Genomic DNA, 21,618 nt, shown 5'->3' with positions numbered 1-21,618 from the left:
AGAAACAAAATCACAGCTAGTCAAAAGTTTAAAGCATACGTATGTGCAAGTGTTATTCAAAGTTTTAATGCAAATTTCCTTTAATTTTATCTTTTTTTTTAAATTTTATTTTAAGAGGTGTTTACAGTAGTACCCCGTAGAAGCAGTGCAAAGCCACGGTGTCTCAAACCTGTCCAGGGCTAGGATTTTAGTTAAGAGCACAAATTCCGTGCAGAGGCTACTTGGGCTGTAATTACGCCTACCCCCAACCCCTCCTTCTGGTCCAAGCTACAAAAGCCTGTGTGTTTCAGCTACTCAGCTAACGCTCCAGCTGCTCCTCACACATTGTTTTCCTAGGAGCCTGGTGCAGGGGAGCTGAGCTTCCTCCCAGCCAGGAAGCTACTTAACAGCACAGGCTGGAAGAGAAAGGCAGCCAGCAGCAGCCAGCTGGTTGGTTTAATGAGCACTGTAGATCAGTGCTGATTAATTGATACAGTCATTCAAGTCAGGTCTTGCTTGACTGTTCCCCATTGTATATGTGGGGAATCTCACACATACATCAACTCAACTTTTACTGCTGTTGAGAAGAAAAGCTGTTGGTAATAATTAAACTGAGTATTAGTAGTGGTAAGGTCTATTTCTCAATTTCAAAATAAGAGTAAATGGTATCAGAGAACAGGCTTTAGAAGCTTCTGCCTGGGGGAGAAAATAACCAAGCAACCTTCATGCTACATTCTTAGCATAGCTGTGCTAAAAAAGAAAAATCCTTGGGTTTCCAAGATTGTATCCTCTCTCAGCTATTCTACAGTTTTCTTGCTGTCCTCTCATATCTGGTCAAGAATAAGATCTGATTACAGTAGACTTAGTAAGCAATGAGCAATTACCCTGCTTTTCCTAACGGGAATTATTCTCCTTTCTTTCTCCAAAGTTGCTCTTTCTCTACTTTCCCGACAAATTGCAGAATATCTTCAGCAAGAAGTTCAGGTTCCTCTAATGCTGCGAAGTGGCCGCCTTTAGGCATCAAATGGAAAGACACTATGTTGGTGTATTTCTTCTGGGCCCAAGCCTGGGGTGTGTGCATGACTTCATTAGGGAAGGAAGCGATGCCAGTAGGTACTTGTACTGGGAGCCTGAGAGAAAAGTGAGAACAACAATTTTATCTTTGAGACACGTAATTCGGCAAGACATGGAAAGTCCCATGAAAATGTTCCTCAACAGACAGGCACATGTGTTAGGCAATTAAAAACTGACTTCCAAATCTTAAATTTGAGCACTAGACAATGCTTCAGTCCCTGGAAAAAAAAAGAAAAAAAAAAGGAAGATGACTATAATTCTTTGCATACACTGATGTATAAGGCAGTGTTGCTAGGGCATAAGAGTTAGAAGAATGGAAACTAAGAAGACAACCCTAGGAGGCAAGTTTCCTCAAGCTACATTCAGGGCTCAAGAGTCATGTATTGAGGGGAAAGCAAACAAGTTGACAAGGGCTGAAGAGAGATTTACAGTGAATATTACAACTAGAACATGTTGAGCCTGTCAGAACAACTGGAGGGTAAGCAGGGGAAGAATTTATCTTGAACCACTAGCTCTAAGGCAGGGATGGGGAAAAAGAGAGCAATAATAGTAAATATATGCTAGCTCAAAGGAAACATTTCTTAACATGAGTATTTGTCCTCTAAAGTGTCTTCCCACAGAAGAAGGCTCTTACTTTTAAGTGGCATGAATGTACTCTACAGAACATTTTCTATAGGAACAAGTAGAGAGAAGCAACTGGATTTGAAGGGAAAAGTATCTTAAAGTGGAACTAGCCATGCTTGTTATAAACAGCAGTATTTCCTAGGTTAAAATATCCCACACACAAAAGCTGCATTATCAGAAGTGACAGGTTTTAAAACTTAGACAGAACAGGGTGCTTACTCTTATGTATGTTTTTGAGACTCTTTCCTCTAGGCACGTAGAAGCTTGTTTAGCTCATCTCATGTAGGCAGAACTGGAGCAGAATACTGCCCACAGTGTAGCCACAACAGCTTCAAAAACGGAGTCAGCTTCCTGGGAGCATCATTTCACAGCTAAATAAATGCCATAGCAGTGAACTGGGGATGTGAATGCCTCTGGGCAGGTTTAAACCTTCCCCAGTACTCAACCTGACAGAGGTATATGCAACCAAGCTGTTGTCGCAAGTGCCTGCACATAGGAACATCATCAGTCTTACCAACTTTCAAATTATGCAGCATTTATCATTATACTGAAGTTACTTCCAAAGGTAGAACTTTTTTTTTTTTTCTCCAGAAATAAGCAAACCGTGTCCAGAAAAGTACCAGAACTTCATAAACAAAACTGACTAGTTGACTCAGTATCCAGGTATCTAATTTAATAACTAAATTTAATTTAATAACTGAAATCAAATCTGGAAGTAAGCATATACGCTTTTCCCTAGCTAGATACACCATGAAGGGGAGGTCCTCAAGCAGTGTTGTTCCAGTCAGCTGTCCTTGCTGGGGGTTTGGGATTCAAACCAAGTTATTGTGTTTTCTGAGCACAGTACATCAACTGACCTGTCCTGCAGAGAAATGCTGTGACACAGCATTCCTTTTCTTCAGCATTCATAAACTTGGCAACAACCATAAGGCATAAGCAACCTATCTGCAATCATAAAATTAAGTTCAAGGCAAAAACATTTAAAGGAAAAAACACTTACTTCTCATGTTTCTGTGTGCCTATTCCCTTCTGCAGATTTTCTTTGTAGAAACGCATTGAGGAGACTATGCAGCCTGACACCCAGTAGATCATGATATTGGTAAGAAGATCATCCAGGTTAAACTTCCTGAATAAGTGAGCCCAGAGATTGCTTAGTTAGAACTAAATACCATTTTGCATTACTTTAGGAGAGACTTGACTTTGGTTTTGTTGTAAGGGAAAAAAAAACAAGGTAGGAAAAACAAAGATTTTCACTAAGCCAGTTCTTAATCCACAAAAAATGCAGGGTCTATCTCTTTTAGGGAGATATAAAGGGGAAGGGAGTGTATTAGTCTTCATGGCCTATTTGCTTATTTGCATGCTGTAGTACTGCACTGCTTGTGGTCACTACAGACTCCTTATAAGATGTGAGGCCATCTGTGCAGATAGAATCTTATTTAGCTATGACTTGTGGCATAATCACCTAATCCAAAATAGCATTAAAGGAAACGCTTACCTCTCTAGTCCTCCGTCTTCTAAATTACGGAATTCCAGATCAGTCCATGTAGAAAATTTCTCCAAGATGTATGCAGCCAGTCCTACAGGAGAGTCATTCAAGCCACAACCTGAAAAGGAGGAGGAAAAATTAACTAAAATTGGGATATTCTACTGCTGACCTCAGATTGCTTTAGAAGCTGCCCACAATAATACAGGGTAAGTAACTTTACAAAGCAGTTCCAGCAAACTGTGTTTTTAAGTAAAGAAATTAGTAGAACAAGTCAGAGCCATTTATTGTTGGATCATAAACATAGTATCTGTACATCAACAAGCTCCACCTTAGCTCACATTGTGTGTTTTCAAACTGATGTAGCAATATCGCATTTCTGCTGGCTTGTGTGTGATTAAGGTCTATGTGCCAAGTAGGGTTTGCCTCTATTAATCTGGAAGTTGTCATGTATTAAATAGCATTACAGGGCCAAACCCTACATGCCCAGGTGAATTTACACCATTAACTAACAGCAAAAACTTTTTAAGGATTATTAGAAAGTCATTAAAGAAGGGCAAGGCTTTATAAAAAGGTCCATCTTTCATATTAGCAATAGCTAACTGCCTTAATGTAGGACAAGCCTTAACATACTTTTTATAGTTGTTTTACTTGGATAGAAAAAAAAACAAAACACACCTGTGCTTGGAAATTTGCTAATGTATCCTAGTGCTGTGAAATACAGGGACCACGAACTGTCCCAGCTGCCCAGAAAAATCTTAGAAAAAGCTTTTCCTGCGGAACAGCAATATATTTGAAGTTCCACCCCTGCATCCCAACTGTCCCATAAGATGCCTGACACTACAGCTAGCAAAACTTTATCACTAATTGCTATTTAAATGTAGTTGAGTTTTAGTTATTAAACAAGTAACAGACGTATCAGATGCCAAGTGTTCCAAAAGTTACAGCTAGTATGCTTTCTAGATGTGCAGAATTAGACAAGCAATAGCCTGTTCTCACGTACTTCACTTAGATGGGAACAAAGAAGAGTACATCAGTTTACATGTAGGAAAAACTTCTATCAACCCTAACAGTACAGAATACAGGCAATGCCAAGCCTCTTCAATCAACTGAAAATGAACCCAAGTTCCATGCAAATATCCTCATAAGTATAAAATCAGATCCATGTAAACCGGTTCAATCAAAAGCCAGTTCTGAAACAATCAAGAGATTAGGATCAACCAAAAGTCAGAAATGACTTCACTGCTGAGGATAGCTCTGTGTTGAATCCTGTTCTTGCAAGGTAGAACTGTGCCACCAGAAGGCTCAGGAAGACCTTGGCAGCCTCCCAGCTACCGGCTTTCCAATCTTTTCTTAAAGCAAAAAAAAAAAGGAATTGGAGACTAGCAATTTTTAGAAATCACAACTGAAAGCAAGCCAAATTATTTTAAATCCATAACACTATCATTTTGCCTACATCCTTTAAGAATGTGCCTGCTTCTGTAGCTAAGTGTATGCAAAGACATGAAGAAATAGTTTCTATAGCTGTTTTTAATAAAATCTACAATGAGTGAATTGCTGCTGCACTAAAATAAAAATACATTCAATATTCTTGACTCAGATTTCCAATTCAGTAGCAAAAATATTTTTAAAACAGAAATGTTTAATACTTAGATACTTAAAGTGATTAACCAATATGAGTGATTAGCTCATCTAGAAAGAAAACTTATAGGAACACGCATTTTATTTTCTTGAAAGTCTGCAAGTGATTCATAACAGTGAGTAAGAACTAAATTTGACTTTTTCAGGTATTACATCTGCCTATTAATAAATTAGCTTGTGTGCTAAAACAGCTAAAAGCTTCTTAGTTTACATCATTTTGATCGTGATCCATTCTCAATGGAGAAACTATCTTTTGTTGTCCGCACAGCTACATTTGCAATAGAATTACAGTCCCCAGTGATAGTCGAAATGGAAAAGTATTAAACTATTTATGAAAATTAAGAATGTGGTCAGTGATACTTAGAGAATGCTCAGTTCTCATAATTCACCCCTTTTGCATGCAAAAGTGAGTTTAATATTATACACCCATCTATTGCCTTTTACAACTTCATACAGAAAAAGAGACTCTTTTAAAAACCTCTGACCTTCCTACTTCAATTTCCTCTAGCCTTTTTACTTCCATTTCCCCGAAAAAACTCATTTTCTGCCTATTTTAAGCAGCATATTTTGTTTCTGTGACATAATAGCTAAAAATTAAGTATTCTGAGCTCTAAAAGCATTTTTTTTAGTGTTATTTGCTTTGTTTGTTTTCTATACCAACGCTATCAGGCTTTGTAGCCTGTATGTGAGCGTAGCCAGATTCCGACAAGATCCTGTAGAGCCCCTTTTTCAAGAAGGGAAACATCCGCCTAACGTCTTCTTCCTGGAAACCGAAGAGCCCTGGAAGATAGCGGCCCAGCAGAATGGAGAGCAGGTGGGTGAATCCCATGTTCGTTACAGAGGCTAGATTTAAATGAAGACCTTTCAGATGGCTAAAAATAAAGACAGAAAAAGGCCCCACAAATTACCAAAATAAAATGTGATTCAAAGTTGTTACGTTTAGAATGTATCAAAATGTTATAAAATGTTCACTTTAAATATTAAATGCTGTATTACATATATTATTATTGTAACAAATGTTATATTATATTTACAATGTACAACAATAGACATACTTAAATTCCAATCCACTAATTACATCATTGTTCATGACCTTAATTGTGCTTCATAGCATGGCTTTTCACAAAAAACAAGTCAAAGTGGCAACCACCAGGAGTCAGAGCACACACACAGACCCTCTTTTTTTTTTTTTTTTTTTTTTAAAATAAATACTTATCCCATTCCAGAATCCCCTGGGGTCATCACAAAACACAATTGTTCATCTTTTCAGAAGAAACCAAGGCATACAGTTCTGGATCACCGCTTAACATGGAGCACTGATGACAAAAACTACACAGTGCTTGTTTTTAGGACTTCCTTAGAAACAATCACGTACATAAGCAATAACTATTTAAAGAATAAAACAGCTTTACATGCCGATCATGCAGCACTGTACCAAAGGGATACTCACTTGGGAGCTATCTGGGCCAGATTGGTGCAGATGAGCCAGCCCCAGTCACCACCTTGTGCGTAGAACTCGCTGAATCCCAGTCTGAGCATCAATTCATAAAATACCGAAGCAGCACTTACAGAATTAAAGCCTGCATTAAAAAAATAAAGTAATTTAAAAAAAAAAAAAACACTATTGCATTAATTCCAGCTGTTCTTCTTCTCCCTGGCATAAAACAATTCCTAAAAAAACACAAGTCCATTTTTCCTTGCCTGTCTGACAGTCTACATAGAAGCCCTTGTCACACTGTCCAGGTAAGGCTTAGAGAACAGGCAGAAACCAGGAGAAGAAAGTCCAGCTTTCATTACAGCCTGATGTTCTCCTAACCCTACTATTTTTCCATGTATTTAGCCTGCTAAGGGGTTGCTGGACTCCTCCTAAACCAGTCATACTCCAGCTGAGCCCTGTCTGAGGCACTAAGGGCCCAGGGAATGTGCTTCCATTTTGCCTCTGTGCCTACAGAACCTTATCTTAATGATAACTAGAAACTTTTTAATTCATGGAGTTGTAATTTCATAAATTTTTATAGTCCTTTATAAATTATCTAGCCATTGCTCCTGAAACTAATGTCATTTGCAGTCATATCCACCTCTCTCTTTCCACGTGACACACAGGGTCTTTGTTTCTACACTGGCAAAACAAGAGACAGAAGTTACAGAAGTAGGGGTTGCCTCATTGTAAGACTAGGCTCGTGTTAGCTCAGTTTCTTCTCATATCTCGTACCTTTTTTGTGGGGAGCTTCTGAGAAACCATAGCCAGGGATAGAAGGGCAAATGACTTCAAAAATGTGTTCATCGCTGAGGCCATGGCTGGCAGGGTCAGTCAGGAGAGGAATAATTTTGTAAAACTCATAAAATGAACCGGGCCAACCATGAACCATTAATAATGGCTTTGCAGACTGGCCTTCAGGCAAACAAGGAGGCTTTACATGAACAAAGTGGATATCAATGCCTGTAAAAAATAAAACAAGTAATTAACATGCCCAAACTTACCATGACACTGAAACTAATCACAGAACAGATTCTGAATAAATCTTTTAACATCTTCTTTGTTTTGTTTTGTTTTGGCGAGCATGCAAGCACCCTGCATTTCTTTTGGATCCATTTATCCAGGAACCTTAAAGTACTTTATAATGGGCAATTAAGCATCACAGCACCTAAATGAGGTCGGCATATTTCTGTTTTAAAATAAATTGGCAAATTAAGACATAGAAGTGAAGCAATCTTCAAACAGTAACACTGTGACTCACACAGCTGAAAGGCAGAAGAGACAATTACATCATTTAGACCAAGTACCCTTATAATTGTACTGAAATATCCCTAAATGGCACCACCTAGGTTTCGGCCAGCCACAGATTTTTCTTCCTGAAAGGCATACAATTGCAACTTTAAGGCATCAAGAAACAGAGATGCCCCCCATCATAAGCAGCAGCAGTTTATTTGGGGGCATTAATCAATTTTCCTGTTTCACTCATGCCCGACTTCCCATTTGAACATATCTGGCTTCTGTTTCCAGCCACTGATCCTAATGTTACAGCAAAAGGAATTTTAAAAGCCATTAGCAAGTGTTATCTGTCTGTGGAGACCTGTAAACTAGTCACACATATTAACTTTTGACAAACTAATCATGCTGAATCAAGGATTTAAGAAATACATTGCTAAAGGAGAGCTGAAGAATTCAATTTTGTGATTCTTTTCTACCTTTTTCCAAATCTTTCAGTATAATTTTTGATAAATTAAAACAGAAAAAATGTTCTTGTACCAGTCTCATCATTGGTAGGTAGAAAGGTAAAAATTGCAGTCCTGTTTCCTTTGTGATCCTTACAATATATTAGCAAGAGTACAATGTTGTACTAGGAGCTCCGGGTTAACCACTTTTCCTCAAACCTGTTCAGGGCTTTGCTTTCCAGGAAATGATCATTTGCTCTTAGTGGGGCCTGAATGTCCCATTTCTTGATGAATTTAAACACATTTTACTTGCATCAACTCCACCTCATCAGCAATCCCAGCCTTTCTCAATGACTGAGATTTCCTCATCCTTTACAATTCTGTGGATTTCTGCATTCTCTTAAAAAACCTCCCAGCCATGACAGAAGCTAAGAATCTGATATTCCACATGTTCGAGCTTGTCTTTTCATGGCCCATCTCCGTAACCATTCTTAACGTTCAAGTCTCTCTTCCTGTATCCAAACACACTGCATTGTTGACTTTTTTTTTTTTACCTTTCTTGTCTCAGACAGTAGTACTCTGATGACTGGGCAGCACATCTACCCTAAGGGAAAGGCATTCTGCCTTCTGTGAGGGCTTGAAATGGTGCAGCAGAGCACACTGGCCCTCCCAGTCAGGGATAACCTGAGCAGCCAGCACACCCAGCTGATGAAGCTGCCAGGCTGACAGCATCACCATGACAGCAGCAGCTGGGGAACTACATGGATCAAGAGGAGGCATCTGTGGGTATTTTCGTGCGACTGCATGCAAGGCAGGGAACATGTCTACATCTCAAGATGCAGATCTGTTGCCGAATGCCTGTGCTTGGCTCCTGTTAACACCAACTGACAACCCATCCACGCACAAGGGAATTATATCTGTCATTCCTTGTCCTAAAGGCTTCAGTTACAATGAGGCAGCTTCTCACCACTGCTGCAGCAGTAGCAAGGATCCATGTCATGCCAGCTAGGGAGGAAAGGCCCATGCAACATGACCAAGAGCATTCTTATGGCTGCGATGCCTTGTAGACAAGATTATGTATTACTGTTTATTTTTAAGAGAAAAAGCCACGCACCTTGAATCTTAGTTTTGAATTGTGGGTACTTATTGAGAATTTCAACTTGTTTCTTCCAGTTGAATTGGTTTTTCCAATAGGAGACAACTTTCCTGAGATACACTGAGTTTGTTCCATAATGGAAGCAACTGTCCTCCAGTGGCTCAGTGAATCGAGCCTCATCCAGCCTCCTATACAGGTCCTGTAGGGAAAAGGAAAAAAGGAAGAGACATTACAAGCACTGCATCTGCTATCTTATGCCCAACTGAAACAAGAGCGATAATGAAAATAATGTCTCCAATGATACCTGTGCCATTTGCTGATGCTCCATCAGCTGTTTCAGCTCTTGTTCTCCCCCAGATGCCCTCCCTTCCTCTTCCACTTACAGATGTTCTTAATATTTCCACTGCCTTTGTTTAGAAGCACTGGCTAACCCATTTGCCAGGCTGATAACCACAGAGGACAGCACCCAAAACACAACAGGGAGCTGTGGAGAAGTTTGCTTATGGTACTCACCTCCACAGAACATTGTTATTTATTTTTTTTCTTTCTCTCTTTTTTTTTTTCTCCCCACCAGCTGATTACCAAAAGGGCCAAAGTGACTTCACAATTTAAGTCTTGTTGCCTTTCTGTGGTATGTTGCTCCCAGGGCTACCTTTAAGCCCAGCCTCACGATCAATGCATGGATCTGGCTAAGACCTTTTGCTCTTCTTCCCAAACCAAGGTGCTGGACGTCCACACCAGGAAACACTGAGGGATTTCGCAGGGCTACAAAGTTGGTGAAACAACTGGAGCAAAAGTTTCCAAATCTAGACTAACTTTTCAAGTGACCCTGCTACTGTGCTTCATGGTCATGGGGAATGCTGACAATACTATAAATTCAGTCCAAAATTACTCAGCAGGGAAGAAGAGCCAAAAGCCCCTTCTTATTAGAAACAGAACCACAGAATAGTTGAGGGTGAAAGACAGGTCTGCAAATCCAGCCCTGCTCAAACCTCTAAGAGGTTTAAACTTGAACAGCATTTTCTAGTACAGTGATGGTAAGGACAACCCTCACTTGCTAAGATGAGTTAGTTGTATACACTGCCTCATGCCTCACACTGAACAGGTAGTCTCAATCTAGACAAGAAACATCTTGTCTATACGTAGACAAGAATGTAAGTTAGCTTTTATTTTGGTCATTTAACATGTACAGAAAGCATGGATTTTTAAATGAAGCTTAACACATCTATACATACATGTTTTTTCCATGTTCAACATCTTTTCAAAATGTTTTTGCAATTATGTCCTATCACAGCTTAAACCCCCTAGTTTACTTAAGAATTTATTTAGAAAAAAGGTTTTGCTAGTGATGGATTATGTACTAATAGCTGTCATAATACAGGATTGTGTTTCACAAAAATCCATAGAAGTTACATAGCTTTGTGTCTGCAGTATGAGAGAAAAACATATTGGAGATCAATGTCCACCAATATTACTAAGGAGAACAAATGAAGTCCTAAAAATTCCAGAGCTGAGAAAATAGAAATCCATTACAAACAGATAATATGAGCAGTCCCATAATTACTTCTAAACAAGTAAACATTTATTTGGCCATTTCTTACTCCGCTTTTCCCAGTACAGAGATTTGCTTACACTCAGATCTTTTTCTGTAGTTTCCACCTTAAATGGCCAAATAGTTGCATCTTCTTCAGTGTCAGGCTTTTGGCCCCTGCCCCACCACCCCTCCTTAAAGGATAATGTCTCTTCTTTCTTCCTGGAACGTAAGAAGTAGAAGATGATAGTCCCCAGAATCAGGAGTATCTCAAGCAGCATAATGCCTGTAAGAGAAGAACAAAACTCTGGTGAGACCAGTCAGATTGTTCAGAGACACGTGATGTACTTCATAAAGACTACAGAGGTTTACTTGCTTTTTATGATAGGATTTGATCTACATGTTTACATGATGTTCTGTCAGTCTCAGGATATTAACACTTAACAGGATATTAACACAGTTGATTGCTGCTAAATGTCAAAAATAAAAGGGGTAACTGTGGACATAATTCAAGTTAAAGCTTTCTCTCCCTCTCAAGGTCTAGATTTCCCACAAATTCCAAAACAGAGCATCTCTTCAGTAAGGCTTACATATATTCTGTTACAAATTTGGAGGATGAAAATCAAGATGTGTATACAAAATAAGTAGTGAGGAACATGAGAACAACCATCTTGCATCTCCCAGTTAGCCGGAGAGGGGGGGAATATTTGCATAAATCTTGAACAGCAGAGCAACAGACAGAAAGCCCTTCCCTTTCTTTCTCCCTCTGAACTTTTATGAAAAGAAAATAAAAGACCACATGCATGCTTTCCAGGCTCTAAAACATCCCTCCCCAAGCAATGAAGTCCTCTCTGCTCAAGAGAATGAGTAACGTTTTCAATACCTTTTCACACATTTAAGTATGAAAAATGTATGGAAAGGGGGTTGGGAAACAGTGATGTCACCTTTTTAAGGCATAACTTTAATGAATGCCATGTTTCAAACACTCACACACTGAGAAAATGATAAAACATTAAGTACTTAAAAACTTCTGTACAGTAAGCATTGTTTGTGTTACTGAACAGCCTACATTCTCTCCAAAGCTGGGAGGTTTTGTTGGTTTTGCTGCTACAGAATTATTTGATGCTCTGAAATTATTCAGAGTCAACACATTGTCCAAAAAAGCAGCTCCTTTATTGACCCAGTGTGCAATAAGCCAACTCGCACGCACTCAGGAGAGATGCTGCTTTTATTCAGGCCTGGGTGCTCAGTGGATTTTCCGCAAATAAAGCACACCCAATGCCAGCTTCTTTGTTACATTTATACCTTGAGTTCATGCATATTCTACTGATCTAATACATATTCATTCTAATCTACGTGAGCTGTGTAATTGTGTGGCATCGTTCTTGGTTCCTTTCCAGGCCCTTCTGCACATGGCTTCCTTTCTTTGGGGTGTCCTCGGTGGTCTTCCCTAAAGAAGTGCCCTAACCCCTTTTATCCAAAATGGTCACACCCCACCCAAGGGCTACTTAAGGCTACTTTCTCTTGCCACCTTACCTTCGTTTCTTCCAGAAGGAGCATTTTGTTCCTGATCAAAGGGAACCTAGCTTAAATGTTAAACATAACTTTTGTCCTTTCCTATACAAATGGTACTTGATTATAGGGATGCTCAATTAAACACCGACAATACCTCTTCTTTTCCAAGGGAGGGTTTGTTCTGTTACAATCAGAAGGGACCAAATGTGTTCCTGGATCAAAATAAAAACTGCAGCCAAAGTTACTAGGAGTTCTCGTGATTGTAACAGGATTAAAATTGACCTGTCTTTTAAGTGCCTTTATGTGGCCGGACTTGTTTTAGTCAGCTTCTTAAGTTTAATTTTCTGAAGGCTGATATGCAATAACTAAGGCAGTTGGATAAAACCATCAAAATAAGCACCCAATAAAACATTTGTAGGAAAGTCAGGCACGAAGGAAATAGGACAGCAAGCTACAAGTACATATTGCTTACACGTACAGTTGTTAGTCCTGCAAAGTGTCCTGAAATTCCTTAGTCCTCAGAAACCAGAGAAAAGGGAATGACAGGGACCGGAAAAACTTGATCTTTTTATTTGTTTCAGTGGTCCTTCCACAATATCTGTCATTTGAGAAAGCACTACTTCTCCATCGTGTTCACTGGAGTACAAGACAGCAATCTCTTCCCACTTCCACCATACCTGAGCCCCAGCTTATCCCAGAATTAAAGAGCACAATTAAATTTTACTGCAGAGCAGAACAGGAGGGACTTTCAGAAACCTCAAAGCACTTTACATAGAAATAACACCTATCACAGTATTTAACAGACAGGATTTCTATGACTAAATCTTCAGAGAGAACAGCAATTTCCCTGAAATCACAGCACAACTCTGGTCATGTCTAGACTACAAAGGTTTGCCAGCATAGGTATGTAAACACCACAGAAGGGGGAAATAAAAAGTCAAATATTTGGCCAACTTCAGTGTATTTACAAAGACCTACCACAAAGAGCTACAGCAAAAGAAGAGAGCTTCTTTCAGTGCCAGCCATTCTGGCAGGATGGCTGAGGTACCTAGAAATCACAGGACTTGTTCTCATGGCATACACCACTTCAGTGTTGCACAACCCCCTGGCTTCTGACTGGTGCCTGAGTTAGCACACTGCTGACATGACAGAAGCACTCTGCGCATCTGCAGAGAGGAAGGGGCCCTTCTTGGGCTGGGATCTCCCACCCCAGGGGTATGATTTTTACTATTACGAGGACAGCTCATATTATAATACTCCTCTTCTTCATTTCTCAGCCAACTACTCACGTTAATTTGATTGGTAACGTACTCGAGGGCAAGGTCAGAACATTTCCCTCAAGAACATCAATATGATGGTCTTCCTGATGAGCAGTTCCTCAGTTAATCACCCTTTAGACATCTCCAAGGCCTGGGTCATCTTGCCCTTCCCTCAAAGCACATATTTTCTCTCACTCAGAGTTAACTGTACACTGGTATCATCAGCACCATAGCTTCTACCAACAGATGACAGTGGTGCAGCACCTAATGCAGAACTGCTTCGCCCAGGAACAAAATCCCATCCCATTTTCTAGCTAGCAACTTCTATGTCCTAAATCACTGGAGTACCCCAGCCACGAAAATATTTCTTCTTCCCCATCTGCTCTTAATGAGACTAGAGAAATCAGATCTTTCACAGCAGAAAACGTGGGAAGGATTCTGTGTAAATGTGCACATTTTGCATTCACCCAGGTATGTGCAAGCAAACAACTCACTGCACGAAAAGATACTTATTTCTGTGATTAATTCCAGATGCAGTGCGGGATGAGTTTGCTGACAGTCCAGTGGTAAGTGCCAAAAGCAGTTTCATGTCTCACAACAATTCCATCTCCTATTGCAGAGAACTGGGGTCAATGACAATCAGTTTGCACGGGATGTTTCAATTTGGAAGAAGCCACCTCTGATGCTGGTTGGACTCCTTTTGGTAATAGAGATCCCGAGTTGCTCTCTGTGTTCAATCTCTCAGTTCACTTGGAAATGCCTGTAAAATTTCTAGTTACAAAGAACACAGGGGCCTAGAATTCCAACTATGCTGTGTTTTTTTCCCAGGACATTGCAGGAGGAGAAAAGGGCAAAGTGCATCAGCAGAATTTTACCTTGAACCACTTCATGGCACACTCACGGGGATTGTTTTGCTAGCAGTGAGTTACCGTACCACCACGCGCTGGTACCAGCCTCTCCAGCCTGTGCTGAGGAGACCGCTCAGAGCAAACACATTCCGTGACAGCCCGAGTTTGCTGCTTGAGCTAATTCTCTACAACTTCCGTGTGGTGTTTGAATAGCATAAAGCAACCTCGCGAGGCATCTGCACCAGAACTGCCTGCCCTAATCATGATTGAGAACTGCTACGAGATGGAAGCTATTAGCCCCTTACACTTGTTCCACGGTACAGCAATGCAGCACCACAAATGTGGAAGGATAAACAGGTACAAGTTTTTATACCTGCAGTTTTCAGAGATGTAACCAAAGGGCTGGTGTATTTATTCTCTAAAATCTCGTGATTCAACCATGGTGGCATGTTGACCTTAGAAGGAAGTATCTCCTTTCAACCCACGGTCAAGAACTTGTACTCCAAGACTCTGCTGTTCTCCAGGGTGGATATTGCTTGTAGATAGCATTTAAATACCTTAGACCTCGGTAGCAGTTAACTACCGTCTTTTCTAAAGAGCTCAAGGAAGAATGCTTTTGTTCTGCTACTTTAAAAACATGTTTTAAAAGGAAAATGCTGAAATGTGATGGATCCCAATAAGTCATCCCAAAATCAGATACCCTTGAAGAAAGGTATCTTGCTGGTCACAAGAAAACCTCAAAACTGACTGTATCTTACTGCTCCATGTTGATGGCACTTTTTCAGCTTCTTTATTTTATTTTATTTTTTTTTCTCCACTTCCCTCTGTTACATTAACAGCAGTCCAAATAGCTCCACAGGAACAGAGCAGTCATTAACATCAAAGCCATGTCCTGTCTCATGCCCTATCTTCATCAGTATCCAGTAACAGATGTTCTAGACAACAGTGCTATTTATTTTTTAGAGCAGTCATCTATGAAATACCCCAGTGGTAAAATTCCTCATTCTTATGCTACGAGTACTTGTTCGCCTTTGCCTTTCAGCAGCAGAATCCATGGGAAACGCATTATTGGAGAAATAAGGAAATGAAAGACTTTCCACTTAACCTTTGGAAATCTCATGCACTCAAAAACTCAAACACCGTGCAACTCAGCTGCTATGGCTTGAACAACTCTAAGTGGTGATATGAAACTGTATCAGTGCAGAGCAGGTGAAGCAAAAGCTCTACAGAGACCACACTGCTTTCAGACATATGCCAGAGATTATCATGATCAATGTTAACAACATTTTCTCACTAAGGTTGGTTTACTAGCAGATTACAAGGTAGCTGAGAGCACTCAGCACACCCCAATGCTGTCAGATACGAGGTTTATTATCCTGATACAGGTTAATTATCCTGCAAGAGAAATAACTCAATTTAAAAATGTTTCAGTTTATTTTTGTTCTGTTACATAATCCCCCACCCCGTTAGGTTTTTACTGAAAATTCACCCCTCTGCCAGAGCATCGTTGTTTACAGATAGATCTATTTGCCTGGAGAGCAGCAATTCCAGGTGAGTCTTCCCAACAGATGTGACAGGCAGAACAACCCACTGAAGGACTTCACAAACCCACAGCACCTGTAACAGGGTCCCTTAGCATGGGCAGCCTAAAAGGGGCTAAGACAAGGCACAGTTCAGAGGTTTCACCTTCAATCTGGTGTCCTACCATCTCTGGGCATCACACTTTTGTCATTTTATGACACCAGAAACAAACAGAAAACCACAAAGAGAAGGCATTTGCATAAGAAAAGCCTCCTGTTTATGTAGTTTATGGAACATTGTGACAAGCTTCAAAATAGCCTAGCAATGCAGGAATTGCTTTGCATAGAACTGATAGTATCTCCCAGGTGAGTATAAAATGGTACATTAACAATGTATTAAAAAAAAAAAAAAAAAGGTAGGCACTGAATTAAATACAGCATCCTACACAGGAAAGCAAATCAAAGACAGGAAACCCAAATCCAAGGGAGTTTCTGACTTGTCTCGATAAGAAATTTAACATTCACATTTTTTATTGTCACAGGGAGGTGGCACACTACGCTATCTCAAACACAGCAGGAAGAGATGCTATCATCCTGTTCTACGATCTTTTTCTAGGTTGCTCGCCATCAGGAGTCAGCTGGCACAGCAGTCCCTGGTGCATTCTTTTCCCAGAGGAGGATGTGAGTACCTGATATAACGTTCCCACCTGTTCTCCAATACTATGATAGTCCAGCAGTGTTCTCTCTTCAGTGCTACACTGAAATCTGATAAGAACTGAGACCACAGCCTAGCTAGCATAAATGAAAAGTATTAGAGGATTAAGTTCACCAATTCACCACACCCAGAGAAGGCATATTTAAGCAACCCCTGGCTGGCCAAAGTTCATCTCATAATCATAATTTAAAATATTGTATGCCACATTTTTAAGAGGAAGATACTTTACACGAATGGATATTTAAGCAGCATTACTTGTTCTTTCAAATCCGTGCCCAGCTTTCTTTAAAAAAGATGTTACATGCTGGTTAAAAACGTGTCTTGTAATCTCGGTTTTTCTTACTTTGTTTTTATGATATTTGAACAGACCCCCACTTCCTTCAAAGAGACAAAAAAAAACCAACAAACAAACCCTGAAGGCTGCATAAAGACACAGCGACAGCATCTGCCCTAGGCTCTCTGTGACTCGCGTTACTGTGATCAAATGGCTGAACGGTGGGCATGATTTAGGGGAAAAGAGATCTGCTTCTTTGCATCTACAATAATTTCTTGTTTAGGACTCCACAAATTGAAAAGCTGCTACAGGATTCTTAAATCAGCATCATTCAGTTACAATAATTAAGGGCAAAAAGAACTGTTTAAACTTTCATAACATTTGACAGCTACAACATTAAGGTTGGCTAACACAAAGGTTTTATCCTGTCAAGCCTTTACCTTATTTAATGATCTTCAAATTCCAACAAGAAAAGAAAAAAAATATCTTTTGCAAAGAAGTGGCAGAAGACAGGCGTACAATTTAGGGGTGAATGCCTCTGAAAGCTGGGTTTACTAGAGACAACTCTCCCAAATCACAAGCCACAGTTATAAAAGTAAGTATATCATGCCAGTAACAAATTTTCAAAACAGTTCACAGCCACTATCCAGCCAACTAAATTCCACAGTCCAATGAAATAGACTCCAAAGAACATCTTGAGCTTTACTTCCACATTTGCTTTGAAATGTTGAATTTGAAAACAGTTTCCAATATCTAAAAAGAAATCATGAATTGGACATTTTCCTATTTTGTCTTCTACCAGTTTCTAGCCAATAACAAGTGTAAGCTCCTCTTTCTATGCCAATGTCAGTATTTTACAGAGGGGAATGGAAAAATGTGGATGTGAACCAAAAAAGTATGACGTTACAAGTAAGAAAATGAGATTGAGGTAATTGTTCCTTAGACCTTAAGGTAAGTTTAGGCTCTACTTTTAGCTTCACCAAATTCTCTAGCACTAAACAGTAAGATGTTGCCTTCCTCCCCAGCGACAGTATTACTGCCAATGTTTTGCTCGGTCTGATCTCTAGATAAGACTCAGATTCATCCTGTCCTGGCTGGCAGTTTGGCAATGATGTTTACAGGGGGATTTTCTTTTAGACTAATTCTCTTCAGATTATTTGGTGAAATCACAGAGATCTTAGTTAGCTTGCAGCTCCACATGCTTTTTGGGTTAACGCTGTTAGAAAACTGTTATTAAAACCTTTAATTATTAACATACGCAGAATTGGCATGTACATGGTGCCTTGCAGAGGAAAGAGTGCAGACAGTATCAAGTCCTGTACTCCAAATGTGTAAGAACAAAGTACATGATAATCCTTCAGTTAAAATAAGGTGTAGAGATGGTAATAATGAATACTTTAAACATATAAATATAATAATGACTAACAGAAACACTAAAGACAGTGAGATGAGGTGTCACACAGTAAGTTTAAATTAAGATCACAACTCCAAGCAGTAAGTGCAGCATGAAGGAAAATGTGTATCAGAGTTTTTAAAAATTGTGTTTTTCTTAAATAATTGTGATTATGCAAACAGGAAGAGACAGAAACTTGTTATCTCTCTATAAAGACTTCATTCTCACAGAGAGAAGGGACTTTAGACGATGAGAAGAGGAGCGGAACAGATGGTAGTCATCATTTTCTGTCAAATACTGCAACACCAAAAGGATGTGCCAGTGTAAACATGTAACAAGAACAATTCTTGCTACTCCTTCTCTGTCTTAATAACAACTAAATATTTAATTTCTCTTTGGATTGAAGGGCTTCATTTAGAAACGTACTACCTGTACCCACCACATTAGAGCAATTAACACTCAAGATGAAGCAGCCAAGAGAACTAGGTCCTTCAATCAAATTATGATTCATAATACTTAGTCACTTCACCTGACAGAAAGATCTTGTCTATCTGTTAGACAGCAGAGTACATCCATGGTACAGATGTAGTGGCCAGAGAGGCTCAACAAACTAATAGAGCAATAATTAAGTATCTTTAAGGCAGAGTTAAAAAGAAAGTAAAATATCCACTGCTGGGTGCAAGAAAAAGGAGAACTGCTTGAGCTGGAGAGAGAGTAAAAAAAAAAAAAAGTTTGTTCAGCCTTTACTAGTGGACTACAACTAATCACTTCCAATATATGTGTCAAACAAGATGTTGGAGGAATGCTGGAGAACAGCTCACTTTTCAAAGAAGAAACACAGAACATAGCTCCTGTTCTTTACCCCAGTAGGATCCCTCCACAAACATGAGCACAGCTCATTTCCTCATTCTGACGAACATATTAGAACAGGGCATCACACTACTCAAAACAGGAACTAATGAAGCATGGCTAGCACAATTCCCATAAAAATATTCTCAGGCCTACAAATCAGAACGCACTCAATCAATATTACTGTACTCAAATATAAATAGAAGCTGATAATGCCACTCTAAAAACCAAAAAAGCAAACAAACAAAAGCAAAAACAAAACCACAAAACATAAAATCCAGAGTACATATCTTTATGTTACTTAGCCATCCTGCTATGTGTGGAACGTGGCCAAGAGATTAAAGCAAATGCCATTTTAGAAGTAGATCTTTGTTCCACTTGCACATACAATGATGCTTTTAATTAAAAATAATGTGTTCAGAGGAAGAATCTGGGAATTTTTCAGCAGTCGCTCTCAGAAGGGGAAAAAAGTATTTTCAGCCTTAATTACAAAGCAGACCAAAACTCTTCAGAGAGAAAGATGCTCTATTTTCCAAGTCACTTTTCTTTAGGGACTTAAGCAGTAATTAGAGCTCTGTTTGCCACATTTGGAACTTGCACATTAAAGAAGACTGCCCTTATTCTGGGATCACGTGTTGTGTGTAAAAAGTATTCTTGCAGGCTCAGCAAAGCAATGCACACTACCACAAAGGTTCCTCTGCTTGTCTGGAATTTGAATACAGCAACTATAATGCGAGAAATGAGCACAGGAATATACACAATAATCAATTCATTTTGCCTACAGCAATAAGCTATACTTCATCTTCCATCATGCTTTGCTACTTCTCCACCTACAAATTACCTGACAAACTGTCACTGAAGAAACAAGATTTTCTGGGAGTATTACCATTCAAAAGTTATTATCCCAAACCTTCTCATTCACCTGTTGTAATTAATTAGAACAAATTTGGCCATGCATATGCTATTAAGAAGTCTGAACTTATTTCACAGTGCTTACCATAATAAAGCAGTGTGATTCTATGTCTAAAAATATTGAATATGTCTGAAAGCTTTGCTGAAATCCTGCACATACAGACTGAAAACATGGTTTTACCATATATAATGACTACATGAAAGAAGTATCAAGGGTATCAAGAGGATTAAAAAAAAGAAGTTTTTAAAACACCTGATAATCCAAAACCTATCTTAGACAATTCATAGAGACAAACAACTATAAAAGTTACTACCAACTGTGCTCTATTTTGAATGAGTTATTTCAACATCACGACTGCCTACATTTACCAACAAAACAAAACAAAAAAACCACCCAACTAATAGAATCTAAGAGAAGTAATGAACAAGCAGAGTTTATGTAAATGTGTACCTACAAGTTTTTATATATGAATTCAGATGGGAAAAGATGTCGAATGAACAGTCATAAGCCTGACAGCGTGCCAGATCCTTCTCCACAAAGACTTCAGCTCTGACAATGACCTAATCCTTGTCTTTGGACAACTTCAACCGTGGATTGATTTTCTCTAAGCTGCCTAATTGCTTTTGGTGCCGATCTTCCATTGATTTTCAAACCGCATGAGCAATTTGTGCACTCAAGTCTCAGTCTTAGCTTACTTCAGAAAGGAGCACTATCCATTTCAGATGAGAAGCATGACATCTCAGAAGAACAATGCCAATCAAAACATTAACCTTACATTTCTGGGTGTATATGTACATTTCAGACAGTGGCTTTTAGGATCAATCCTATCTTACAGGTTCACCTACAGCAACTAGGTAAATTTTCTTATTTTAGCTATAGCCATACTATGAAAGTAAGGGGAAACTGCCTACTTCAACAGGATTGTAAAAGCGGAAAGTTAAGCAACGCACTTGATTAGGAAAGGTTTTATCTGCAGGGCAAAGTCAAAACTCCAAGTGAATTGTGACAAGACGAGCCAAACCTCAGGACTGTGAGCGTGTCACTTGCTTTTCCTGCAGATCGCTCAGCTGGACAACGCAACGCAGCTGTTGGGTTTTGCAGGTTGTCTTCTCATCCCCCAGGCACCTCTTCAGCAGCAGAACTACGTGCCTGGGACTCGGTCAGAGAGGTTTCAAGCTGTGACATAAAAAAAGAAAAAAAAAGTTCAGTTTCTGGGGGACGTTAAATGGGACAAACAGGGCTGGCGGCACACAGCTGCTTGGGATGGTGGCTCCTACTCTGATGGAAAAGCGCAGGAGGGACTTCCCCTTCCCGGATCCAGCCCCGAGACCTGCCCCCAGCCCGCTGCCGTTCTTTACCCTCCAGTAATGACCGCGGCCGGTCCCACCAGCGGGCAGAAGGGCACCCGCCGGTGTTTAAGGGGGGCAGCGACCCAGCCCCGGGGCAGGGCGCCCGAACATCGCCTCAGGCTCCCGGCCGGGCTCGGGGCACCGCGGGAGGCCGCTCCCTCAGCCCCAGCCGCTCCCTCAGCCGCCTCAGCGCCTCTCCTCAGCCCGGGGCCGCTGCCCGCCCGCCCCCCGGCCCCGTTACCTGCCGCGGCCGGAGCTGGCACCGGGCTCGCCCTGAGGCTCCCCCCGGAGCGAGGCGGCCGGGGCCGGGAGCTGGAGCCCTGCCGCGGGGGCGGGCAGCGCCGGGGCCCTCCCCGGCCGCAGCGGGGCTGGAGGAGGAACAGCCCTGTGAGCCCTGAC

General features: G+C 40.3%; 1 protein-coding gene and 1 long non-coding RNA gene across 5 annotated transcripts; one reads left to right on the top strand and one right to left on the bottom strand.

The window, feature by feature from the left end:
- Window positions 1-44: 44 nt before the first annotated feature.
- On the bottom strand, window positions 45-21,618 carry EPHX1 (epoxide hydrolase 1). Of its 4 annotated transcripts, none has more exons than XM_027453044.3 (10): window positions 21,461-21,618; window positions 20,821-21,046; window positions 10,686-10,870; window positions 9,072-9,252; window positions 7,014-7,241; window positions 6,252-6,381; window positions 5,459-5,673; window positions 3,173-3,281; window positions 2,678-2,803; window positions 45-1,109 (listed from the first exon to the last, which is right to left on the bottom strand). In XM_027453044.3, exons 3-10 carry the CDS (start codon window positions 10,863-10,865, stop codon window positions 884-886), a joined length of 1,395 nt encoding a protein of 464 aa, XP_027308845.3. In that variant the 5' UTR covers window positions 10,866-10,870; window positions 20,821-21,046; window positions 21,461-21,618; the 3' UTR covers window positions 45-883. The 4 variants fall into 4 exon arrangements, with proteins under 4 accessions (XP_027308845.3, XP_027308844.3, XP_005015561.4 ...); XM_027453043.3 differs by having other exon boundaries at window positions 20,892-21,046; XM_005015504.6 differs by lacking the exon at window positions 21,461-21,618 and adding an exon at window positions 21,148-21,429 and having other exon boundaries at window positions 20,892-21,046.
- LOC106015723 (uncharacterized) lies at window positions 13,957-20,497 on the top strand. Its single transcript, XR_001187938.5, has 3 exons — window positions 13,957-14,563; window positions 16,343-16,407; window positions 16,809-20,497. It is a non-coding gene; the product is annotated as an uncharacterized lncRNA (long non-coding RNA).

This window comes from Anas platyrhynchos, chromosome 3 (assembly GCF_047663525.1).
Source record: "Anas platyrhynchos isolate ZD024472 breed Pekin duck chromosome 3, IASCAAS_PekinDuck_T2T, whole genome shotgun sequence".
NCBI classification, from domain to species: Eukaryota; Metazoa; Chordata; class Aves; order Anseriformes; family Anatidae; genus Anas; species Anas platyrhynchos.
Note: the sequence above shows the minus strand (reverse complement) of the source record. Positions and strands in the feature narration are given on the sequence as shown.

Bases quoted from the DNA above. Each gene is read 5' to 3' on its own strand.
- EPHX1 (XM_027453044.3), bottom strand. From the start codon at position 10,865: ATGCTGCTTGAGATACTCCTGATTCTGGGGACTATCATCTTCTACTTC. The intron at 6,382-7,013 runs GTACGAGATATG...TTTTTAATGCAG, and splicing joins AGAAGCTCCCCACAAAAAAG to GCTTTAATTCTGTAAGTGCT. The intron at 1,110-2,677 runs GTAAGTGTTTTT...CTTTTCTCTCAG, and splicing joins GGCACACAGAAACATGAGAA to GCTCCCAGTACAAGTACCTA.